The 26,699-nt window shown below is 43.7% G+C and overlaps 1 protein-coding gene across 2 annotated transcripts; it reads left to right on the top strand.

Moving 5' to 3' along the window:
• Positions 1-8,319: 8,319 nt before the first annotated feature.
• Positions 8,320-25,947, top strand: LOC131289859 (long-chain-fatty-acid--CoA ligase 6). 2 transcript variants are annotated; one of them, XM_058319196.1, is made up of 8 exons: positions 8,320-8,721; positions 12,865-13,019; positions 21,803-21,976; positions 22,069-22,355; positions 22,429-23,325; positions 23,400-23,628; positions 25,036-25,209; positions 25,278-25,947. In XM_058319196.1, exons 1-8 carry the CDS (start codon positions 8,643-8,645, stop codon positions 25,413-25,415), a joined length of 2,133 nt encoding a protein of 710 aa, XP_058175179.1. In that variant the 5' UTR covers positions 8,320-8,642; the 3' UTR covers positions 25,416-25,947. The 2 variants fall into 2 exon arrangements, with proteins under 2 accessions (XP_058175179.1, XP_058175180.1); XM_058319197.1 differs by lacking the exons at positions 8,320-8,721; positions 12,865-13,019 and adding an exon at positions 15,990-16,061.
• Positions 25,948-26,699: the final 752 nt, after the last annotated feature.

Raw genomic sequence — 26,699 nt, 5'->3', positions numbered from 1 at the left:
AGGCCAATATTGCATGCAGTCCAATATTGCATGCAGTCCAATATTGCATGCAGTCCAATATTGTATTCCAAATGTTGCACACAACTGTATTTACCTTGGTCGACAGACAGTTTTCATATAAATAACTTGGACATTTTGATCCGGTTAATCGTTATGTTTTGGTTTTGATATTTACAGTCAACTCTCTCGTAACGACTATCCCTGCAAGGAGTTTTTTATAACTAAAAAATCGAAACACTGCGAAATACTTTTTTTTAAAGCAATCTGGTCTTATTTTGCCTCGTGCAATACATTAATATTTGCTCTTCAGTACCGAAGTCAAAATAAATCAACAATCGGAACGATTTGAGAATTCATGCCGGCTTGCTTTTCAAGTGATCTGGTACTTACTTCCCGGTTGACAGAAATTGACATTGTTGCTGGTACTATGTAGTTCCAGCAAGAGTCCCAGCAATCTGCCATGGAAAAACTTGCTGGTACTACATGACAGCTGCAAAAAAATTTGAATTTTTGTCAACCGGGTTATGTCTTGCTACAACTGCTGAACGGTCTTGGCCTGACGAAGCTCCATCCGCAACCGCTCACGGTCGCTTGCCAAACTGGTCCAATTCCGTATCCCGGCTTTACTGGTGACTTCGTATCCTTCCATCTCAATTTTGGCCTACCACGCCTCCTCTGTCCTTGAGAACAGCCTTAAAGGACTTCACGGGCTGGGTCATCCGGTGCCATTCGCATGACATGGCTAGCCCACCGGAGCTTGGCGAGTCTAATTTGCTGTAAAGCAGTGAGGTCTCCGTACAGGTCGTCATCCTATCGGCTTCTCCATTGTCCCTGCTCACATACGGGGCCAAAAATCCTCCTGAGCATTTTCCTCTCGAACACGGCCAAGAGGGTTTCGTCAGATTTGGACAGAGTCCATGTATCGGAGGAGTATGTGAGCAATGTCACTATGTACTTGTACCTATCACCCTCACGTAGGCTTTCGGCAATTGTTGGCAGGGTCGCTGATGGTGATACCATCATCTTAGTATTTCCCTCTTTAATCTGCAGTCCGAGGTTATTCGCCACTTGCTCGATGCTGTGGTATACACTGGAGGAAACAAGAATAGCACCACCCTGTTTTTTGCCAATATTTTTTATATTTCCATAAAATTGGAGCTTTTTCGAGTTTGGTACGTTATTACAATCAGTTTCACAACTTTCCAGTGGATTACGGACGCTTTAATGTGGAGAATTTCCATTTAAACCGAAAAAAGCTTAAAAATGGGGAGGAAATAAAAATAGCACCACTTTGGTTTTCTGTTCAGCAATTGAAGATATATAAAAACTAATAATCTTAAATGAGTTTTTAAGATATTAGTAGGTAGTATGGAACCTAAACTATAGAAAATAAATATTATTAGTCGTATGTTATTTGATTTTCCAAGCCATTTAGAAGACATGGGTCAGGAACAGGGTCGCTTCGTTAAAACCGAGCTAAACATCAAAACTGACCATGGTAGCAGAGGGCTGTTCCCTGAAAATCGGTCTGAAAACCTTCCGATTACATATCATAGCAGTAGGGTTGATGAAACATTCCGGTAACGACGGCCACAAGGACCAACGCGGGAGTAAAACCCAGGTTACGGAGATGGATATGCGAATAATTTATAAATAAGGAGCAAACCAGGGACGAAAAGTGAATCTAAATCATGCAGAATTCAACTTAAGGTACTAATAAGACATTTGCAGCAAATTACGTAGAATGGGGAAAACTACAAGTAGCCACAAAGATTCCGCAAGTCCAACATGACAGAGCGACATGCATTGAATCGGTTCAAATTCGCTTTAAGGTATCCTTGTTGTAGCGACGCATGAAAAAAAGTTCTTTTCAGGCTAAATAAAGTTCATTCTTGGTTTCCTACATTTTTGACAATACTTTTAGATAGATCTTCAACAAGAACCTGGTGTTAAAATGAGCCGGAACGTTGGTGGTGTTAAACCATTGATATGGGGAGCTCTCTCACTGCAGCGAAAGCTTACCTTGCCATGCATCTGACTGAGAATGAAGTTTGATGTACTAGAAACAAGATTAATTGAACAAAATTAAACTTGGATGAGCTTAGACTTTGTTTTCCTATAAAAATATACCGGATTCCATGAGTTGATGTTAACTACAGGTTGGATTCCTGATATAAGAATGGAGCTATCAAGGTGGCCAGCAGGCTTTTTGTATCCTAATCTCATAAAAAACCTTTGGCCTATTCATGGTCATCGTGGTTGTCTTCAAATGTCAAACAATGAAGCAACAATTACGTGCTAATTCGTATTCGTGAATGCTGGGAGCGCCATGAGCAGAACTCTCTGAAAAAATGTATTATGTACCTCTAAATCACCGCGTATTGAAGGGATTAGATACCAATACTCTTATATTTACTAATAAAATCATTAAAGTATATTTTAATTGAGGTTTTGTTAGAATATCTTCAATTGCTGAACAGAAAACCAAAGTGGTGCTATTTTTATTTCCCCCCCCGTTTTCATGAATTATTGGGTTTTAACGATATTAGCCCACATTAAAGCGTCCGTAATCCACTGGAAAGTTGTGAAACTGATTGTAATAACGTACCAAACTCGAAAAAGCTCCAATTGTGTGGAAATATAAAAAATATTGGAAAAAAAACAGAGTGGTGCTATTCTTGTTTCCTCCAGTGTACTTCTGCTATATAGGAGAGTCTTCCACCAATAATATTAATATCATCAGCGTATGCCAAGATCAGAATTGGCTTATAGAAGATGGTCCCCGAAGTTTCCGCCTCCGTGTCTCGGATCCCCCTCTCTTAAGCTCTTGGTTTGATACAGTTTTACCCTGGCTATTCTATCATATGCGACTATAAAGTTAATGAAGAGATGGAAAGTGTTTTGTTGACACTCTGCCATCTTCTCCATGACTTGCCGCATGGTGAAGATCTGATCGTTGGTTGATCTCCCTCTCCGGAATCCCCTCTGATAATTTCCTACTATCTCTTCAGCGTATGGGTCAAGTCGTTCTTGAAGAACGAGGGAGAATATTTTGTAGACGAATAGAATGTGATTGATCGAAGAACCTTTTACTAAAAAAATAGAGATCTGAATTTCCCTTTCCATTTCCTGAATTCCTCAGATCCTCTACAGCTGAGGTCACCACAGTCAAACCCGCTGCGCAATCCCGGCCCGGCAGCTAATTTAATAAGACCTTTAAACATTTTCAATTCAGTTGCGTAAACAAATTTGATCACAATATGCCAAAATTGCCTACAGTGTTCTGTGTGCACAAAATAAACCACCCTTTCATAAAATAATTTGAGGGAAGGGATAATTATAAATAAAATAGAATAAAAGAACTAACTTGTCGTGATCTCACGGATTATTTCTCTATTTCAATATATTTCAACTTCCAAATTTAACTACTTGTTTCATTTTCACTATCCACTCTCGTCAAATTCAATCACAAGACTGATGGTACAACCCTTTCCGTTTTTCCAATGTCTACTTTGTTCCATCTTTTTCGATCTGCATATCCATCTCGGTTCAGTAGTAGGCCATTTAATTTTCGTAGCCAACTATCTAGCGATTAATTTCATTTTTAATTTTTCGTTGCCTCGCATTCAAAATTCATTCGTTTATGAATTCGTTCATTATTACTATTTTTCTAATTATTCATCTAGCTCGGCTAAATCCCTACATAACTGTCTAAATGTGTATCTTTTATATAATTTTTATGAGACACTTTTCGAGTTAACTTTAAAAAATACTTCATAATAAAATGTTTCATAACACTTTCAAAACCATAAAACATCATATGTGCAACCTGACCCGTGGATACGATTCTTTTTTAACATCTGGCCCTTTTTGGGATACGTTCGTCGACCCCTGCCCTACGTTTGACCTCAAACATAAATACGGCATATTTTACGGTAACTTTTCACTCGCGCGACTTCACGCTGCTCATGGCGAGGTCGCTACTGTACTCAGGGAGGCAGTAATGATGTTATATGATTTTATGTTTTTTTTTTAATTCGTAGGTTATTTTGTTGCTTATTTTGAACTGCTAATAAAATATTATCAAATATGATACCAATTGTATTCGAAAGTACGAAACCTACAGAATCAGCGGAAATGTTTAGCTACGTCCTCTCCATTCATTATTTCTCTGCTTTTTCACACCAACTCACCTTTTCCCGGCTCATACGATGGATCGCATGACGGTGTTCTTCGCGTCATGCGCCGTTGAGACCGTACATGATTTGGCAAAGAAAACGATGCAAAGCAAACCACGGATACCTGCGAAGCGAATAAGCACGCAGTAGTCTTCCGGACCGCGGGTTGTGTTGTATGGAGTGTAGTTTCGGAATACGTGGCCGAGCCGAAGAAATTTACTGCTTTGCCCTGGATGGCTTGGGTTTGTTCGTTTACTTTCCAGTGTTTACCGTCGTTCGACGATCGCGGTGCTAATTGCACGTCTACACCATCTGCCGAAGATAGTCCAAACATTCCCGTCTGGTATGGCTTCAACATCGATGTTCTTTCGGTTACGCATTATTGCATTTCTCGCATTTCTCTTCTTCTTGCGCGATCGTTTGTGCGTCATCAATTGCCACCATTACAAGGTGTGCTATCAGTTCCATCGGATACATGAAAGAAAACACACGTGTGTTGGAGTGTTCCGCAAGGGTTTTCCTTATCGTTATCCTTGTGCAGTGTGATTTCGGAAGATCTTCAATTCGTTCCATAACTGTATCCTGTGAAAATGCGGCATTTTTGACAATCGGTATTCGAAACATCACGCGTTTGGTAGGGGAAACCAAAGTGTATACATTTGAAGGTGGAATCTGAGAGGATTTTATTTTCCTAAAAAGTGTCTTTACGGTTAGAAAGGGCTGTAATTTTCTTGCGTAAAACTTACAAAAACATCGCAAACATGTTAAATCGTACTAGTGGAAGTTGTTTGATACCCATAATTCCGAATTACCGTCGTATGTTGACTATTTTCGTTACGTCAAAATGCTCCATCTCACAAAACCTGTTGGGTGTTGTGCACCTTGGGGAGAAGCATTGACATTTCGCCGCTATGTGTGAGAAAAGAACGACCAGCTGTTACAAAAGAAAGAGAACAGGCACCGGGTTTTTCTCGCTGAACCTGAGAAGGACAATTTGAAAACTCAAGTTGTGTCTCTCTCTCACGCACAGTAAATTTTCTCTTAAACTTAAATTAGTGGAAACATATTTTGTTTAGAAAAGATGATTTTCGAAAACCAAATCGTTCAATGGAGGGACCAGTTATGGAAATCAGTCGGAGGACACAAAAGTTACAAACAAATTGGCATAATTTCAGGTAGTTTTATCTCTTTCTCACACATGACTTTTTTTTGCCACAATGTGGCTAGGACGAGAATCTGTCAAAACAGCTGCGCGGACGCGCGTTCAAACAAATTGCACCAGAGTAGTCGGCAGGTTGGTTTTGTGGAAGAAAATTTCCCGATAATAGTGTTCTGTGATAATTGAAAATCGTGTTTTAAGCTTGTTTCACACCACTGTTAGCGTTAGTTCATTAAAGTTTGTGAGAAACGTGCAAGTTTCTGTTATGTAGAAGCAATCAAAGTGGAAGTGAAGGCTCGTTTATCGATCGTACTTAGCACACTTTCCTCGTCCTGTGCTATCAAATTGTTCGATGAATTAAAACATTGCTCGAAAACATATTGTGGAAAAACCAATTTCCTTTGGGTAGCGATCTATGATAGAGAGTGAGTAGAAAAGGCACAATGCAAACACGTTGTTCCGAATTGTTTACGTCCATCGTAGCAAAGGTTTAACCAATGCGGCAGTGGCAAGGATACGCATATCCTTGCAAGCTCAAACTGACAGCACTCCTCATTTCTGGGGCTTGGACCTGCTGGTGTGCATGTGTGTGACCGAGTTCTGTCAGCACTCATACCATTCCGGGGGTGCCGATTCGGTGAGCTTTAAAAAATCGATTGAAACCATCGTACGATAAATGGCCAGACGCTGCGATGGAACCGGTGCTAGTTTTGTGTGTGAAGCAAGAAGAAGAAAAAAAAGGTACACCAGTGCAACCGATGGTAATCCAATTACGGGAACGAAACCAGGAAACGCAAGTGCGCCACAACATTGTAGCATTACATAATTGAATTGTGCCCGAAATATTGTGCGTACTGCAGGCTGGTTTGGTTTTTCCACCCAGCACGTGAATTTGACACAGTTTATCAACTCGCCGTGCGCCGAGCAAATGGACCATTTAAACCCGTTTTCTTCGTTGGTTGGTGCTTTCAAAGGTTGAAACGGTCGTCTCGTCGGAAAACCCATACGCGTGTGTGCACGGGCGGGTATGGGGACTTATAAATAAGTCATCCGCGGAAAATACCGTGCGCCTCCATACCGGACGCATTGCGTCGGGAATACCTTCAAGGAAAATTCAGGACTTCGAACACGTTGACATTCCACTCTCGGCGCGAGTACGAGACAGGGAGAGAGAGGGAGAGAGAGATGGAGTGAGGAAATCGAAAACCAATTTGGTTCCTTTTTAGGAGCAGAAACCATCAGCAAGGCACGTCCCACTTCCATTCGGGATTATTTTTGGCTTCGATGGAAAGTGCCTTCAACATCAAACGTGTGCTGTGTGCCCACTAGGATGGGCTAGGAAGGAAGAATGTAACACAAACCTATTTCCGGTCCACAGGGTGGTGCAACAAACGCGGTGGGCTAGGCCAACTAAGTTGAATGGGTTGGTCGGTGGCCCATTCATTTTAATGTTTTACATACGATAACAGGCACGCAAAGCCATATTCTGGACCCCACGAGTAATGCTGAGTTCGAGCGTTCCAATGTTTTATTTATGGCCGTTTGTGAAGCTTAAATATTTACCCACTGTCCTCCGTCTGGATACGCTGGTATTTTTCCATTCCAAATTGGTTTGATGAGGCGAGGAACGACCGTTGACAGAAGGATTCACATTAGCATCATCCGACCACGTCAATGTAAAGCCACACGAAGGAGCACATCCCTTTGGCATGACGCAAGAAATGGCATATCATTAGGTCGACCTGTTTTGAATCGATCGAAATGGAACGGCTCCACCAGCACCGAATGGCGAAGGTCAGTCGAGATCGATACATTGATAATGGATGAGCCAGCTGTGCGTTATCTCACGCGTTGAAGATTTCTTGCGTTTACATTGCCTCCTTGGATGTCCTTGAAGAAAGTTACAGCTGCATCTCGTCGTTATTCTGAGCCGAATTAGGTAAGACCCGTCGGGACGACGAGTGGTGAACCAGTAAGGTAGTGCGTTTTATGAGCACCGCCTCTGTAGGTGGAATTCGTTCACAAATTACCCTTTTTTAGATGGCGTCCCCTGGCTCCCACCGAACCTGGCGCAAAACGTTCTTAGGATCCCGATGAGCTGCCGCATTGCCGGTTTTAGATCGAAACTGTCGCGCATGTCGACACTCCAAAGCCGATTGAAGAGTGACGGTGCGGAATTTTCGTCACATCGAGGAATCTCGCCGCCCGTCAACGTGGCCAGCATGGTTAAAATTCTTTATTCCAATACCCCGCGCTCCCGTACCGATCCCGATGGGCATGACGATGAGTGAGCCTTAGTTGGCGGCCAACAGGATTCGCGCGCTCTCTACACGCGCTGGATTCGGAGAGCACAAAGCGCACAAAGGCCGCGAGAGTAGAAGTGGTGTTGGCCCTGAGATCAAGCGTGGATTCGCGTATCACGATCCGGCGCAATTAACCACATCAGTTGATTCTTTGTACTGCTCGGCGCAAGATCGTCGCAAGACAAAGTGCCGAAGGTGTCGTCCGTTGTTGTGACTTCCAGGGCGCAGGGCGAGCATCATAACTCACGCGGGAAAAGAGTCCAAAAGGGCCCTCCTCTTCGGGTGTTTGTGGGCCTCGCCCTTGCGATAAGCAAGCCCCGTTCTGCAAGTGGGTTAATGCTGGTTATCTTCCGTCTTTTTATTTGCAGTGATCCGTCGTAAGTAGCCCGATTGGCAAAGTGCAACGTGCTTAAAAGAAAAGAGAGAGACGCTGCAAGAGAGACGCGTTACCGGAGTTCGTGCGAAGAAAGTGTGCAGAAAGGCAGCATGGTGACGACACCGAGCGGTCTTAGCCGTTTGCAGCGATCGGGCCAAACGTTAGAGGTGGTTTAAGAAAGGCCCGGCATGATGATAGCAGCCCACTAGCAGTCGCAGTACGGCATCGAGTGCAGTCGGAGGCCTTCGAACAGAGCTCGCGGAAACGTGTACCCGGCACAGTGGACAAAACAAGTCGCAAAAAAGTTGGTTACACCCGGTTCGGCTTCCCAGCAAAGGCACTAAGGGCTGCAAAGCCCACACTGTTGCATCCGCATCGAATCGTGCCAGTCAACGACTCCACGAGGTTGTTGCAAACGATTCGCGCAATAGAAACATTAAAAACCGGTCCCACCGCACATTGTACCGCACTCGAACGACGGCGGACGAAAGCAGTGAGATTTTAAAAGCTTTCACCGCGGGACGCGGATCGAAAGAGCGAAAAGAGTGATCAGCTTCGCTTTGGAAGCGTCCGTGCTCCGTGCTCCGTGGAAAACGACACCCCATCGTGAGTGAAATTATTGGTGAATGTTCTTAGTACCAAACAGCTTCTTGGTGTGGTTGAAATCGGCAAAACGTACCATCATGTCCAACACGACCGGATTTTGTAAGTATTATATATCATTTCTTTGTAAAATTTATCTTTTCATTATTACCATTTTTGGAATTAGAAATCAATTCAAATATTCTCATTTTTCCTTCAAATTTCCTCTTTTTTTAGTATTGGGTTGTTTTAAAACAATAGTTATGCCTGCCAACGTTTCATCAGAGTTATTAAAGTGCTGACTCCTTTCGTTGTAGCAATTGAACCAAAGCCTAATGCAAAAAACTCAAAGCACAAGAAAGTTAAATTGAAGAGAAGGTGGTAGGATTCAAAACATTGATCATCTCTATTAAAATCCATTGACTGATCCATAGACTTTCCTCACTTGCAAGTGAAATAAACAAGAGGTTAGATCTTCGCCGCGACCAATTTTGAGCTCAAAAGAAAAATAAACTCATTATTTGATGCTAGGAGTAATTTTCCTCTTGACAACAGCTACACTCTCATGCGTCATAAGTACTTTATAGAGTCTTCTTGATAAAAATTTGAGGATTAATTGAACCAAAAGTCTTGACGACAATGCACATTTCAGTAACACATCGATATTATCTTTCCATTGGAAGGGAAACCCCAATCCTTTGAAAAAGTGAAACGCTAGCTGAGGATTAAAATAACGAAACACGTTCCTCGTCACATTAGATAAGGATCAAGATTTTTTTTATGGCTCATTACGTAAATGCAAACCTTCTGTCACATCCTCCATTTCGGCACAATCATCCTTCATTCACCGGTGGTAACATAAAGGGACGCTCGGAAGAATCGAAACCGAATCGAGCGATTTCAAATCGGTGTAATCCAACGGCGGCTTAAGTGCGTCGATAAGATCGCACCGAGCGCAATAAAATAAAGCACTGCGCTATCAGCAAGGTCAAGTATTTTAGACCTCGGCTACTGACCATTGGTTTGTCCAGAGTGACGACAGTGATTTGGAGGCGGGAATGCGGGTCCCAAAAATGGTGGCTTTGAAGGGTGAATTTAAATGCCTTCCCACCCCCAAGAGGCGCCGATTTTCGTGAATCAATTATTCCGGTTGCTAGCAGCCGGATGAGAATAGCAGAATAAAACGCCGGAGGTGATGGATTAAAAAATCGTTAAAACTAATATTGGATTTTTGGAAGCTCGCCGTATCGTTTACCGCATGCTAATTAGTCAAACATTACAATTCAAAGCATCATTCATAAGTGCGTTTGAAATGAAATGACGTGCCCGGTTTATTCGCTTCAACGCACACGACAGAGTAATCATTCGTTCGTGGTGCGCCTATGTTATCAAACCGATAACTCACCCGCGGACCGTTTGTAAACATAGTTGCCGGCGGCTGGGCCGCGATCGTTCACCTCTCGTGCGTTATTATAGCTGTCCCCCGATGGGGGTTGGAAAAGCCAAACGAGATGGAGCGAGAGAAGCTGCGTACCATCTGCGCAAAGCAAATTATGCTTCAGCATGCTCGTCTATGCTGCCGGCGATCGACGGTAATGTTTACGGAAAAAAGTGAATACACAAACACAGCCAGACGCAAATAATTTCCTAGACAGCGCTCTAGCCGGGGAGGGGGTTTGGCATGAGTGACCGCGATCAGGAGTGCGATCAAGAGATTGGGATTTCACTTCGCGCGGGGATCGTACGCTGATGTGCGTGCGCGCGGGTGTGTGGCGTACGGGAAAAGTAATTAAATCGGGAAGCATGAGGCGTCTGGTGAGGCGAATCATTCCGCAAACGAGTCATGGGAGAGAGGGGGGTAAAAATAGGGCTAAAAATGTAATGCTGTAATCATAAAAATTACGCTCTTATCTCACACTTCGCTGCTCCGCGACGCGCGGTTTTGAGGTCCAACGTCGGAGGAAAATGGGGTGCGAACTCTCCTTGCCAGAGCGCGGGGAAGGGGGAGGGGGGGGGGGGAGGGTTAACCGAAGGCCGACCGACGAGCCGCCAGCGGCAAACTTACTGGCGCAGTACGCAACTGTCAGTACTCAGTGCTGGTACCCCGGGAGCCGGGAGTGTGATATTTTAGTGTTTAAAAACCTTTTTTTTCCCTATATCTTTATGTGCGTTTCTCTTCTGCGGAGTAGCACACGATCACGACCTTTCCGCGATCGTTCGTGGTAGTGTAGCGCAGCTTGCCTTCTGTTTTCCCCCTCCTCTAATTTCCCTCTAACAGACACATTGGGGCACTTCTGGTCGACACGTTTGACAAGTGAAAGTAAACAGGAGTGTCTTGCGGAGGAAACTGTGCAAACACTAATAGAAAAAAAGCGCGTGCGAAACCAACTCGTGTGTGTGTGTGTGTGTGTGTGTGGGAAGTTACGAGCGACTTGAGCGGATCATCTCTCCGTTTGGGAGCAGAGCCCAGTGTCTCGGAAAAGCTAAGATGAACATCATCAAATCTTGGGGTAATAGTCGTGTATGTTTCGTGCTGTGTATTTATTTTCACACTCGGTGTTGTGCGAGTTGCGCTCGAGCGGGTTTTTATCACCTCGTGAACGTTCTCCACTCACTGGTTCTTTTGCCTAACTTCCGCCTTCGTGGCATGGTCCCCCCGGTACGAAACGGAAGGGTGGAGTAGATGTTTAAAGAATTAGTTTAGAGGCTAGTGTAAATATTTATCGTTTGCTGTGAGAAATGTGATTCACTCGCGGCGGCTGGCGAGCGATCGGCCACGGAGTTGCTCACTCAAACGCGCGGACGCGGGGAAATAACGCAAAACCCTTTTATCTGCAGCGGCATGCAACATGGCCCGAGGCCTGAGCTGAAAGGCCACGTTTGCGCGTGTGCAGTCCGCGATATATATCGCAGTATCCTAGGTGGTAGTGTGTGGCCGGGAATCGCTGTCACGTGTAGCATAAATTAAACCGGTCGCCGGTTTGTTTGCCGGCTTCTTGCTCTGGAAGCTGCGCACCGTAAGTTGTGACTAGACAGCGATTAAAACCCCGGCTAGTAGCGGAACCGGTACCGATCAGGTGATCTCTGGGGTGCTCCGGGATAGTTAGATATCGTGTGTGAATAGGTCACAAATTAGGAGTACCCCTTTGGTGGGGCTTCATCTTAGCACGAGCTCTATAAAATGACGTGCAGTTTTTTGTTACGTTCCCTTGCGCAACAACAAGCTTACTTGAAAGTGAAACATCATGGACACGAGGTTTACTTTTCGATAACAACACACGCGGTAGAACTGATAAGAGGTCCACCTTTTTGGGTAGCTAATACTACACCATTACGACGATAACCGGTCCAATGCTTGCTGATAAGGGGCGCTAAAGTGATGATGAGAATGAGCAAACAAAACTTGAATGAAATTGATTAGGGTGCGTGTGTTGTTATCACGATATGCCTACTATTGCAACGAGATGTGATATATGATTGTTTCCTATGCCCTGTATGCCTTTCGATGATTGATAGCTTGTTGTGAATTATAGAATAACAACAAACTCCCAAATTTTTACCAAAAAATTAATAATTCTAGTGGTACGAATTCAAGATACTTAAAGTAAAGTAAAGCGCTAAACTAACGGCTTCATTCTGAATACTTTATTGTTAAAAACTAAAAATTAAAGTTGTGCCTTATGGATCTTTTAGCGAGATTCTTTCATATGAATCTTCCATTCAAGATTCATTAAAATTTAGTCTTGAATTTTTGAGGAATTGCAACTCAAAAAATTGATGAATCTTTCGAAGCATTCATGAATCTTAATGAGTTATTTTATGGATCTTTAATTAATCTTCATGATTCCTTGATAGGTGTGAATCAAGCGACCAAAAATTATCTTCCCTTCCCATTTTTTTTTTTTTTGCTTCATCAATCTATTGTTCAAATAATCATGAATGTTTGGGATTAATGAATCTCTCATTCAAAGATTCATGAATCGCAAAATCGAATCAAAGAATCATTCAGACTAGTGAATATGAATCTGGTTTACCCAACTCTACTAAAAATTAAACTATCGCGAGTAACGCATCGGTAACGGTGTACCCACAATTGCATATATTCCGGCGTATCGACCGTAACGAGATCGTAACGCGTGTAACTTTTAGAACATGTGACGCGATTAGTTTTTCGTACAGTTGGCAAAGAATATATATTTTCTGCTTTTCAACTTTACCACATCTGTTTTAACACATTTGTATTATTTTTTTTTTTTGTATTTCCAGTCGATGAGATCGAGGAGAATCTACAGTGCGTCGGTGGAACGACCGGTGCCGTCGCGTTGACAGTGGCAGCCGCGGCTGTAACCTACTACTATTCGACCAGACCAGTACCGGAGAAACCACTAGTGCCTCTAGATAATCAATGTCCAATAGAAGACGTAAGTAACACCCACGCGCACGCACGCCGTGTAACGAATAATACAAATCGCTCTGTTTCTCACATCATCCTTACGCCGTCGATTGCGTTGGCCATTTGGAGCGGAGCACATGATCGAACGGTGACGTCTCCTCGGAATGACAATCGGAAAAGGGAAGAGGCTGAACGTCCCGTATATGTTACGGGCGGCGTCCTCACCGCCATACCAGACAAGGGTTGCCAAAAGCACCCTCCCCATAGGCCTTACCTCACCGTGCGGGATAGCATCATCGAGCGAGTCGGAAAAGTCAGCGCAATGCGCGAATCATAAATAGATTCCCTTGTCACTCAGTCAGTTGTGTGTCGATGTCGTCTGCCGAAGATATATTCCGCGTTGGTGGGGTGGTTGTTGTTGGCTTGTTTTTGCTCTCAAGGAACGTTCGCTATCACCTAATAATAGCATACCTTACGAGCGTAAAAAAAAGAGAGAAAACAACATCGTTTGTACACACCGAAACGCAGCTCGTGCTCCAACGGACCGAGCGGTGGAATGTTTGGCTGTTATGCTCGGCCAAGCGGATCGATGGAAGTAACTATCTTGCATCGAAGGTCGGACAAATTAACGAGTAGCACTGCGGTAAGAATTGAAACCGCCAAGATTATTGCTTCCCGTTGCGTGCGATCATTTGTTTTCCTCTTTCAACGGCCCGCACCGATTAACCGATGGAGGCGCATGGTGCCCCGTACGCTGGGAGTGCCATCCCATACCACTGGACAGTGGGAAATTCTCTGCCCATCCTGCTGTGCGTCATCGACACGTGCTACCGCGCAGTTGTTAGTTTACATTTCAAGGACCTTGCGTGTGGCTATCACCTAGCGCCGGTACCGATAATCAAACATTCACGTTGCCCCGGCGTCGACGAGTGTCGATTACCATCTTCGACAGGGTCATGTCTCTGCACCCCATCTGCCCATCGAGAAGGTTTGATTTTCGGCCGTGCAGATGATGATAATGTTAATTTTATTAATTCATCTATAAATAAACTCACTGGCCTTAACTGTGCGGTTTTGGGGGGGGAAGCCCAGCTGGGCGGTACCATTTGCCACTAAATCGACATCGAATAGACGCTAACGATCGATTTGTGCAAATTCACACCATCATGTGCGGTGTTTACTCTTTCTTTCGCTGCCAAAATGAAAATGAAATAAAATTAAACACCCTGGTGCGATACAGAAGTAAATGTTGCATCTGTGGACAGTCCTTCGGGTGTTGGCCACTTGTTTCCATTCGCAAGTGGAGCCGGTTCGGCCAGAGGATCCCATTTCCGATTGCTCGAAAGCAAGTGAGGCATCAGTATTTATTGTTAGGAAAACAGTAGTTAATCGAAATCGTTCTGAAGTGATTCAATTAGGTGCGATTGAAGATAAACCAGGCACATTCGAGGCGAATGAATATTCGATAAAGATCTACGTTTACGTATCGACCAAAGGGGAGCAATAATTACGCTTCAATTTCACAAAACTTTCATGGTTCTTATTTTCTCAGTTCGTGATGAAATTAGCTTTTAAATCTGCTCATTGCATCATCTTCTGGAGGGAAACTTTGCGCGTGCTGCGCCGTGCCTTTAGAACCGCCTTTTCGGAGTCGATTAGCGTCCAACGCTACGTGCGGTACGCATCTTCCTTAATGACGTGCACTTAAGCAATCATTCCCAAACGCCAGCTGGGAGGTTGGGAAGCATTTGTCGACCTCTTTCCTTCACTCACGTCAACACTAACTAATTTGCGGTGATGTTCAGTGGATCAGCTAGATGAAAATCCGGCAGCTTTTTTTTGTTCTGCTCTCTGCTTAGACACCAGAGAGGGGGTTTTCCCGCGTTAAGCACCCCGCGATGCGATCGGGCAGCTTATTAGAGCGAGAAAGCGCGATCGTACGCAGACTCACCGAAGTCCGAAGGGTGGCGCGGCCGGGAAGCTGTGCGCAAAGCCGTGGCGATTGTCGTTGGTCTTTTGGTCAGTGAACTAGAAGACGTCGCCGGCGGAGGATGTGTCTTGAGTTTTCCTGCTCAAGCGAGAGAGTGCGCGAGTACACTTATTAGACGCGGTGTTGGTGTCGGTGTTCGAGTGACCTTAACATTGGATGAACACAATTGTATAAAAATAATTCCTGATACCAATGAAAAAGAAAACCTCCTAGGCATTCGGGTCTATCTTTGGGATGGTGCGTTTTATTTAATAAAACACAATCAATCTGTTTTCCTCCAAGTGAAAATTAGTATCGAATCAAAATTGGAAGCGAATCGTTGTGACAACTAGCGCGACACGGTTAATTGACAGTAATTTGTCGGATCAGTGATCATCGTCAAGATTGTACACGATCCCCCGGTGGTTGGTAGTGGTGCAGTGTGGGTTAGAAGTGAAAATCTATTTCATCTAGTTTTTGTCCTTTGCGTCGCGCTCGTCTGCTGGTTTCTAAGGTCGAGTGTAACAGCTGAAAATATTGTTGGTGCTTCAGTTTAAAATAGCAACGAAGGAAATAATAGCGCAGTGTAGCGCAAGCAAAACTAAGGAAAAAATAAAACACTCGCACATACACGCACACCCAAACCCCCGGTGGAAGGAGTGTAAAAGGGGTGAAGTCGACGATACGATCCTTCGATTCAGTTGGCCAAAACGCAGAAGTGGGTGAAAGAATATGATGATCCATTTGCGCGCTCGCTCAATCTTTGCGATGAGCATGATGATGGTGATGATGGCGATGATCTGCACCCGTTGCTAGTGGAATATATTAGCTCAAGGATAGAAGGCTGCGGTTAAAGTGTTGTGTTGGAAACTTGGTCACCCTTAGATAAACACACGTACACCCTTAAGTTTAAGCATATGCAACTGATGCACCCGTGAGCTGATCGTTAAGTTGAAGTTTGACAGCTGTACGCAAAATACCAGAAATCAACACAAACCGCTCCGTGGGAGGACAAAACGCGGCCACAAAATGTCATGCTGTGGCGCACAGGAACCGGTCCGGTTACCGATAAATGCCAACTTTCAAAGTGACATCCTGAAGGTAAAGACAACCAAGTACAACGTTTGTGTGTGTGTGTGTGTGTTGCTCGACAAATTGTAGCCAATTTCAAGGGTCTCAGGGTCCTCGCCTAGAGGCAGCTAAATCTATCGAAAAATGAACCAATCGGTCAAGTGGAGTTTATTTTTACTCACGCCACGTTTGGTGAGGGGAGTTTTCCGTAGTTCACCTAAAGATGATCACCTAAAGATCTGCATATGGTTGGATGATGCTTCTTGTTGTTATTTTAGGACCTGCTCTATGGAACCATTATGACGCACTTTTCGCGCCCGTTTCGTCCAGTCCAACGCACTGCATTTTTGCGCCGGAAATGGAAACACTGCCGGGCGGAGATGAGCGTTGGACAGACGGTTGCAAATAAAACACCCACCAGCGCAACAACTCGCGCTCGATCGTATCCATTTTTGAGCATCGACCGTGGCGTGGAAAATTTACGAACAAGCGAACCGTAAATGCGAACGCAAATCTATCCTAGGGCTAGTCATGTGATGCATCGCTTTTTCCGAACGCTTTGCAACCCGCTGCGGATAATTGAGTTTTTCCGTAACGGCTTACGAGTAACATGGCTGTCGACAAAACACGGTGGTTGATATTTGAATCACGTTCCCCGCTAACCTTTATCCACGAAACGGGGGGAACATCTGTTTGAAGCAAAGCCATAGAGCGTTATGTTGTTATTTGAGCAAATGTCATCGAAAAAAGGACATTATAATCGCTGATGATCGGATTTTTAGACTAATGAGGGAAGGTTAAGTCAAATACCATTGAGTAAGAGTTCAATCAGCAGATGGATTCATGAACCTTTTGGGATTGAAATCTTCAAACCTTAATGAATCTTCATGAATCTTTCATCGATCCTTGACGAATCTCCACTAAAATAAAAACCGGGGTCCCACGACCCAGTTTTGGCTCAGAAGTTTTCAATTATTGATGCATCTTTGCAATCTTTCCTCAAAAGATGCATGAATCTATAAAACGCAAAAAATAATTCTGATTCATGAATCTGAATCTTAGTTTGTTACACGCTTGTAACTTTGGGTTGAGAATAGGATTGTGCCTTTTGAATCTTTAAGCGAGATTCATTGTTATTAATCTTTCACCTCAAGATTCTTTAAATTGATTCATGTGTCTTCTGGGATCTTTCGAAACTTTTATAAAATTTTCACGAATCTTCATAATTCTTTCATTGGCATGGATTAAGCGACAAAAAAGGGTGTCTTTTCCAATTTTTTGGGCTTAACTGTTCTATTATTTTAACATTTATGAATCAATGGGATTCATGAATTAACTGAATCATGAATTTCAAAAACGAAGCAAAGAGTCATTCAGATTCGTGTGTATGAATCTGATTTAGCCAACCCTAGTTGAAAAGCATCCTTTCAATAAACACTGCTGAATACTATTTTTTTAAGTTGCTTTGCAGCTTGCAAAGAACTTTTAAAACGCTTATTACTTTCTAAAATATTGTTTTACCAAAAATAAAGATATAATGAAACATAACAGCTGTAGCAATTTCAAAATTGTAATCTTTGTGATGCTCAGTCTTACTTGGTTTGCCAAAAGCGTGGGTTAAAACATTTCATAAACAAATTTTATCTAAAAATTTTTGTTCTAAAAACAACTTGACAGCCAAAGTGTTAATTATCTTATTTTTTTTTTTATTTTGGACCCGTTTGAGATACAATGTTTTGCGTCATAGCTCATCTGAAATTGCTCTTTTTAGGCACAAAAATGGATAGAGATTGCATCAGTGCCACTTATGGTTGATTTATTGAGACAGTGGAAAAGGAAGAATTGGCGATTAAAATAATATTTGTCACAATTTAACTCGCCCTGTGTTTGATTTACTATCTCAGCAAAATTGCAATTATTTCGTTCGCAAGCTGGCAACAGCAGCGTCGTCTGCAGTGCAGTTCAAACCCCTTGCTGCAACATTTAAGTCGCGCATGTCGGTGATCACACGACGATCTGCACCTCGCGCAGGCTTTCGTAATATCTTGCTTCCCCATTTTCATCCACTCGGTTGGTCAAAACAAACGTTGTTTTTGTTGGCAAAAATTAAAAAAATAAATCGCAAAATTGTGCTCCCCACTTTGTGCTGATGGGATGTGCGGCATTTTAATTAATCTCAATCCTCTCCCGCAACCACCCAGGAAACCCCGTGCTTTGCGCAAGCGGAACAGGTGGAAATTATTCTTTAGCTGGCCCCGATGGGTTGGAAGGCGGGTTAAAGTCTGTGCCACTTCGAGCACGCGAGGGTATTCTTTCGAGAAAATGAGGGTATCTGGTTTAGTTGGTCACAACACCGTCGGGAATGCGCGTGATCTCCCGGCAGACTTCTCGAGACGGGTTGGCAGTCCCTCGCTCTCGGTGCGGGAATCGGAGACACTAACACCCGTAGTGGTAGGCAGTAGTGAACGTAAATAATCACCCTTGGGAAGAATAAATAAACCAACGCGGTGGAAACTTTCTCACCTTGTGATCGCTTTGAAAGAGATCATGTTTTCGAGTGTGTTTATTTTTGCTAGTGAGTCATGAGCAGAACCTCTCGGTTACGGTGCATTCCTGATCACAATGGGTTACACTTCATGAATGAAACACACATTTTTGTATTGGCAATCGGATTACGAACTGTCTTGCGTCAGCCAATAAGCCAATAGCATTTACAACGCTCATGTGATCAGACATCACATGAGTTCGTCTCGCATTGTCCCTTCCTAGAATCGTCCCGCAGGACGACTTCATGTGGCTCATTAATCCTGTTCCCCTGTCAGCGATAAGGTCATGCTGCCTTTGGTCGTTAGTCACCCCCCCGGTTGTAACATCCCCTAGCCCCCTGTGGGGTGGCATTCTTCTGTCAATCACTCGTGTAGTAGATGGACAGAGAGTACAGTCGGGCCTAACCATTCCCACCGTCCCATTTTTGCACTCCCTCCCGACAATCCGCGCCGTTTCTAGAACGATCGGAAACAACAAACGGACCTTGACAGTAAATTATGGCACTGTTTCACTAATTTTGTTGCGAAGGTAATTTATTACCATCCCTTTTTTTTGGGTGTGTGTTACATTTCACCGCCTTAGGATCTTTTGCACCGTTCTCGTGTTTGTCGTAAGGACCATTGACGGTGTGACGGTATCGATAAAGAAAGAAAGCTGTCCAACGGCACGTAAACGTTTTCATTTTGACTTAATGATTATGTTGCACGTCGATTTGGATATTATTTATAAGGAAGGAACAGAAAAGCGTTCGCTATGACGGTGTTTGTGGCCTTCGAATATGTCGATTAGGCGTATCCAACACATTTGGGAAGAAAAACAAACATCCTTCTTTCTTCTGTCACGTTTGGCGTTTGTTTTTCCCAACGATGGCGTTTCCCATGACTCCTTTCGGACCTTATTAACCCTTTGCCGGCGTTGACAGGTTTGCGCTAAATAAATCAACGCCCTTCCTTTCGTAGTGTTTATGTTTGTTCAGTCAATAGGGCCGCGTCTCGTAACGATCAAACGTAACGAAAGTCATTCAAATCGGTCGCCAAATAAAACAAACGCCGAAGCGAGGATCTTGCATCGATCATCCACGCTCTCTTCGCGATCGACGACGTCAGCAATCGAGGCGAGGCGATGTTGCAGGGCGATGTGCTACGGCATCGCGACATTCGGCAAGGTGCTGAACTTGAACTTTCAAGCAACAGACAACGAACGAGGGTTGGGATAGTCCTGTTGCTTGTTTTTCAGCTTTTTTTAAAAAAAAAAGGTATCTCACTTGGCACCAACAACTAACGATTGCAAGACTATGTCAGAGACCGACGAGGAAAAGGTGTTCGAACGACGACGATTGTGGTGACCGTGAAATGTCTTGCTTCCGGAAGCCGCGTGTGTGTGCGGCAAGGCGTCGTCGACTAATTTTGAGGTATTCCCACACCATCCTTCTACCTTTGGGTATTGTCACGTCCCACGCGTCGGAATTTGTGAACACCTCACCTCACCTAGTGTACCTCTGAAGCATGCTGTCATTAAGGAACCTACCCTCTACTCTGAAAGGGACGGAAAACCGATGACGCCACCAACGAAGTAACCGATCGGAAAAATTATGAAAAATGTTCACCCGTAGTGGGACTATTTTTAGGGTTGTCCATCGGGGGTAGAAGTGTGTGGTTCGTTAAAATAACGGACACCGCCGATTAATATCGCCGGGAGTGAAGGTCTGTTTCCTTGTCCTTTTCTCACCGTAATACCAGAACATGGTTCGAACGCCATCTGGTCACCGATTCTTGGATTAGTTTTAATAATTTTAACGAGCGAAGGAGATTTGTTGAAATGAGAGGAAAACTATCATAATGGTGTTTGTGGTTTGTGGAAAATCATGGACCATTCCGGATGATCCAAATGAGAGACGAGTCCGTCATTCATTCACGCAAACATAAATTTGACATGCAGATCTATGTTTGTGGGTTTTATGAGTCGATTAATCTGTTCTTTGGATTAGCTTATTTTGTATATGGTACTACATGATTTTTATTTGATTGCGTCTCCTCCACGATCAGATCATTCCATGGATTTAGTTGTCTGAAAGCGTATCTTTCAAAGTAAATCACTAAAGTTGTGATTAAAATGTTTACTTCGAAATAATTGTATCATTTATTAGCTTTGAAACAAATGGAAAGACACGTTGACTGCCAAGAATTCTTAGCACAATTTTTTAGTACAATCATTTTTGATAAAATATGTGTGTAATATTGATTAAACCGACGAAGGCTTAGCAAAAGCTTAGCTTCTCAAAAATTGGTATTAAATAATACTATAATTTTTTTGTTACATTTTCAATCATTTATGGGACAAAAACTTTTTAGAACTAATGACAGCTGGCTACCAAAAATGATAGCCATGGCAGTCAACATGTTAATCGGTAGACAAATTCTCTCCAAAACGGGTTTTCTGTATGAAGCAAAACTGCAGTCTCTTTTACGATGCAAAGTCGATAAATTTCCCCTCTTTACGAGTCATTTGGTGCCAGGGGTGTTGACGGTCGAAAGGATTGTGCTGTGAAAACAGACGCCTACATACGTCCAATATTTTTTTGGTCCAGTTGCAACAGGGTTGTATGGGAAATTTATGGCCTCTCTGCACTAAATATCCACTTCGTGACTATAGGATCACGGTCAAGCGTAGGAGTACGCTTAGAGAGTGCGTTCATTGTGACCGGATCGGCGTTGTTCGTCCCATAACAGCTTCTGCAGCTTCCTTCTTCTCCTCCGCCCGGAACGATGACTTACGATCAAGAGGCATAACCGATCATCCGTTCGCAGGACGGCTGGCTACTCCTCCAACGGGCCGAGGACCAATGATGTAATGCGCTGGGTATATTTTTCCCCGTCTCTGCACTCCAATCCACCGACAAATCATTTCCAATCGCTTTACGGACAACGGCCATTTTTACTAAAACAGAAAGGCGAAGAAAATGCTCAAAGAACACGATGAGATGAATTATTACCAGTGTCACACCGGTTTTAAGGCCACGGGGAGGCAACACTTCGTAGGGGGAGTGCGGATGGATATTAATAACCTGATGAAATTTAACTCATTTCAGGCGTGGCATTTGGCTATCATTCAATATTATTCATTTAGAAGTATCAAAGAACATCAGCAACATATTTTAAAATCTCTTACATTGTTTCCCTTCATGTTGGTAATAATCTACTTTTCCTTCCGTTTTTCTCAATCAGGGCCCGGATCAGGTACACGTTTCCAAGTTCTACAAGGAAGCGAAGGACGGCAAATACGTCAGCTGCCTCGAGGATGACGTGCGAACCCTGTACCAGTCCTTCCGCAAGGGTGCCCATATGTCAAACAATGGACCTTGCCTCGGCTGGCGAGAAAATCTACAGTCACCATATCAGGTACGTACCGTGGTAGGATTGTTTTCCCTTGCAGAATATTTGCTCAAATTAATATTTCTTTTCTCTCTATGTCTCCCTCACGTTACTTTTAGTGGATGAACTTCAATGAAACGCTACTGCGCGCAAAGAACTTCGGATCCGGATTGATCTCGCTTGGTCTGCGACCCGGTCCGAACACGTACATTGGCATCTACTCGCAGAACCGTCCGGAGTGGATCCTGTTCGAGCAAGGATGCTACTGTTATTCGCTGGTGGTCGTTCCGCTGTACGATACACTCGGTCCGGATGCGTGCGCCTTCATCGTCGACCAGGCCGAGATGCAGGTGGTCGTTGTGGAGGACGACAAGAAGGTGAACCTGCTCTTGGATAAGGCACCGAGGTAAGAAGATGGGATCCACAGACATGCCCAGCGTAAACGAATGCCATTAAATCCAACTTCTACTATTTTCTAGATCCCTTCGAAAGATTGTGGCAATCAAAGAGGTGCGACCGGCAACACTGCAGCGGGCAAAGAACGTCGGCATCGATGTGCACTCGTTCGACGAGGTGGAGAAGATGGGCGCTATCAACGATCATCCGGAGCTGGAACCGCAGCCGGACGATCTGTGCACGGTTTGCTACACCTCCGGCACGACGGGCAACCCGAAGGGCGTGATGTTAACGCACGCTAACGTGCTATCTGGAGTGACCGGAGTGTTGCTACAGCTCGGTACACATCGACCACGCGTTGGCGACGTTATGGTGTCATTCCTTCCACTTGCCCACATGCTCGAGCGCTGCTGTGAGAACGGTGTGTACTATATGGGCGGCGCGGTTGGGTTCTTCTCCGGCGACATCAAGGAACTGACGAACGACCTGAAAGCGTTGAAACCGACGCTGATGCCGGCCGTGCCGCGCCTTCTCAACCGGGTGTACGACAAGGTGTTTGCGGAGGTCTCACGGTCTTCGGTCAAGAAACTGCTGTTAAACATGGCACTCAGCTCGAAGGAGGCGGAAATCAAACGGGGTATCGTTCGACGGAACAGCATTTGGGATAAGCTGGTGTTCCGGAAAATACAGGAGGGCTTCGGTGGCCGACTGCGGCTGATGGTGGTCGGTTCAGCGCCTCTCTCCGACGCGGTGCTTGCATTCTCCCGAGCCGCCCTCGGGTGTCTCATCTGCGAGGGCTATGGGCAGACGGAATGTACCGCACCGATCACCCTCACGGTGCAGGGTGATTTCGTCGCGGGACACGTCGGCCCACCAGTGGCCTGTAACGCCATCAAGTTGGTAGATGTGCCAGAGATGGAATACTACGCTTCGCAGCAACAGGGAGAAATTTGTGTCAGGGGCGCAAACGTTTTCATTGGGTAAGAACCACAAGGTCGAGAAGAAAGCAAGCAGCTGGTCAATATCTGACTTTCATATTCCTTATCTTCCTTAGGTACCTTAAAGATCCACAGCGTACGGCCGAAACGATCGACAAGGAAGGTTGGCATCATACGGGCGATATCGGACAGTGGCTACCGAACGGTACGCTGAAGGTTATCGATCGCAAGAAGCACATTTTCAAGCTAAGCCAGGGCGAGTACATCGTACCGGAGAAAATCGAGAACGCGTACATCCGCAGCCAGTACGTGGAGCAGGTGTTTGTCCACGGTGAAAGCCTAAAGGTAAGCTCCAAGCCCGTAACACTGGTTAGCATCTCAATAGAATATGTACCGTTATTTACGTTAGCCTTTTTTTTATACTACGAACAAAATACTTTGCAAAAGCTTTTATCAAACACATTTTTTGAACTGTTAGAAAGAAACAATGAGCTAACTTGTAATATTTAATGCTTCATAATTTTATAATATCAAAAGATTCAAAACTCGAGTCTAGTCATCACCTAGTATTACGAACGGCTCACTACTGATCTATAATATTCCGTCGATTGATCACAGTAGCTCTGTTCGGAAAAAAGGCCTAGTGCCACTAGGAGATGTTGTACCACTTATAAAAGGACTATGTTTTTAAAATAGTTAAATAGTTTAATATTTAACACGTCATTCCATGCGTCGTGAAGTGCGTTGAATTTCAGAAAGAAAAAACCAAAAAAATTATGCATTGAGAGTAGAGTTGTGTAACTCAGATTCAGATTCATGAAGCAGAATGATTTGTTGTGTTTTAGAGATGCTTGAATCTTTTAATGACAGAATCATGAATCTTAGAGATTTATCAACTCACGGAAATTGATAAGCAAAACATGGTTAAAGGGATCCCTGGTTTTTGGTCGCATGATCCACGCCAGTGAAAGAATCATGGAGATTCGTGAAAGATCCATGAAAGATTCATTAGCATTTCCAAATTCGAATCCCAAAAGATTCATGAATCCATCTGAATGAATCTTATTCATAGATTGTAAAAGATTCATATGAACGAATCCCGCAAAAGTGCATAAGGTGCAACACTATTTGAGTGCTTTTGTGGCCGATTTTGTAACGGGTTGTAACTCCTCCGCTGGTTTGGAACCTCACGGAATAAATATTGCACTGCTTACAAAAACGCGTTTGAGATTCAAACACTGTTTAATTACAAACAACCACACGAAGCAAAAACGTGTTAAATTTGATAATTGTCTAATTTGAAAAAAAAAGCAAGAATGTATGGCTGTTTTACAGTATTTTCTTCTTTGTCCGTTAAAGGTACAGAAGTAACTAAAAATATTAAATTTGGCAATTATTGGCAGAATCGCATATGTAATCGTTAAATTTTAACAAAAATATAAAAAAAAACCGATCAATTTCGATGGACCTGGGAGTTAGAAAGCGGCATCGGTTAGTAAAGACCGTTTTTCTTATTTTAAATTAAATCAAACAATATTAAACAAAGAAATTTATGCGATTCCATCCACCCACAAACAAAAACTACAGAGATATTTAGTTTTTGGTCATGTAATTATTAAGAAGACACCAAATGAAGTATGAAAGTATGAAGTAACAACATCTCCTCATGTTTAACAGAATCAGTATTTTCCATTTCCCTCAAGAGTTACATGTCGTAAATTAAACTTATTGTTACCTTATTATTATTTCTAGAGCTGCATAGTGGCAATAGTGGTCCCGGACGTTGAAGTAATCAAGAGCTGGGCGCAGGAGAACAACATTCCCGGCACGCTAAGCGTACTGTGCAACAATCCGGACGTCAAGCAGCTCATCCTCAACGACATGACTCTCTGGGGTAAAGAGTTTGGGCTCAAGTCTTTCGAACAGGTCAGTACCATCGCCCCGCTGTCCCATCAATTTTTTTTTCTAATCGCTTCCGCTTTTGTATCCTCCAGGTTAAAGACATTTACCTGCATCCGGATCCATTCTCCGTGCAGAACGGTCTGCTGACACCGACGTTCAAGTCGAGGAGACCGCAAATACGAAGCTACTTTGCCCCACAGCTGGACGACATGTACAAACATCTTGACTGAACGCGGCGATAGTGCAGTGTCGGTGTGTACGATTAGCTTAGGGAGGCGCGTTGCATCATGGATGATCGCTCAATGACTATGACTCGTGTCACATTCGATCGATCGGGAACGATCGAGAGAGAGAGAAAGAGGGAGTGATCGATAAACTATCAATAAGACCGCTGCAGGCACGGTGATTTAATGGTTACTTAAAAGGCTCGTCCTCGTTGTTCTTTATCCTCTCCCCCTCCCCATCCCATATTAGTATTGACAATTATCTTCGGATCGCATAGGAAAAGTTTGTTAGCGGAGTGTGGAACTAGGAACGATTAATAAAAAACAAAAAAACAAGAAAACTTAACTACAATGCCCAAAAGTACCATCTATTCTGTTGTAATGCCGTGTTTTGCGTGCGCTCGTGTAAAAATCCTGCTAGAAGCATCGTAAAACACACGCTATAGAACCACGCTTCTTTTTAGCCACGCGCACTTGCTGTCAAATATCACGGTAATCGCAAACGAGAACAGCTACAATCTGCACTCACACAAGAAAAAGTGTTGAAGAATACTAGGGAAACAAAAAACTAGGTGCATGATACTTAGGCAAACTGCTGTTAATTAAAACACGAACGGTATTTATTGAAAAAAAAACACACACACACACTCACTTATGTCGCTTTACTAAAAGTTTGTCAATTTTTCATAATCATTTAAACATAGGGGAAATGTTATATCCAAAGGAATACGGCGAAACGATTGAATAATATCGGCGAAGCTAACATTATTTCATCCAAAATAGGTCGCTAGTTTTTAGATTTAATTTACTCTTTATAGGAATTCCAATTGAACATAATCCAAATTAGACGCACGGCAAACGCGGTTATCGTTGCAACATACCCACATTCGGCACTCGCCGGTGGTGGCCGGTGTGGTTCCTCTGTACAAACGCCGTAAAGAGCACTAGCCTCCGCGCTCCGTGTGAGAATGAATTACGCTTGTTGTGTTTATGAAACCGAAATGACTATGAAGACTATACCCGACCTCCTCTGCGTCCAGTAAAACCTGGACCTAAGACTGTTGTGGCAAATTGGAAAAGGAACGAGGTGTGTGTGCGGGGGGGTGGGATGCGAGATGGAGTAAACTGTGTTCCTTAATTCACGTTGGCGAGAAAACCTTTCTTTTGTTTAATGAAACTCTAGTCAGAATGAGCATTAAAACCAGATTATGGAAGGAAAAGAATGTAGCATCCCAGAAAACCTCACACCTATGGCGTTCTAGCGTTCGTTTTAGTTCAATTCTTGTTTGG

The sequence above is a fragment of the Anopheles ziemanni genome, chromosome 3 (assembly GCF_943734765.1).
Source record: "Anopheles ziemanni chromosome 3, idAnoZiCoDA_A2_x.2, whole genome shotgun sequence".
In the NCBI taxonomy this organism is placed as follows: Eukaryota; Metazoa; Arthropoda; class Insecta; order Diptera; family Culicidae; genus Anopheles; species Anopheles ziemanni.
The sequence above is the reverse complement of the archived record's forward strand: the minus strand, read 5'-3'. Positions and strand labels throughout refer to the sequence as shown.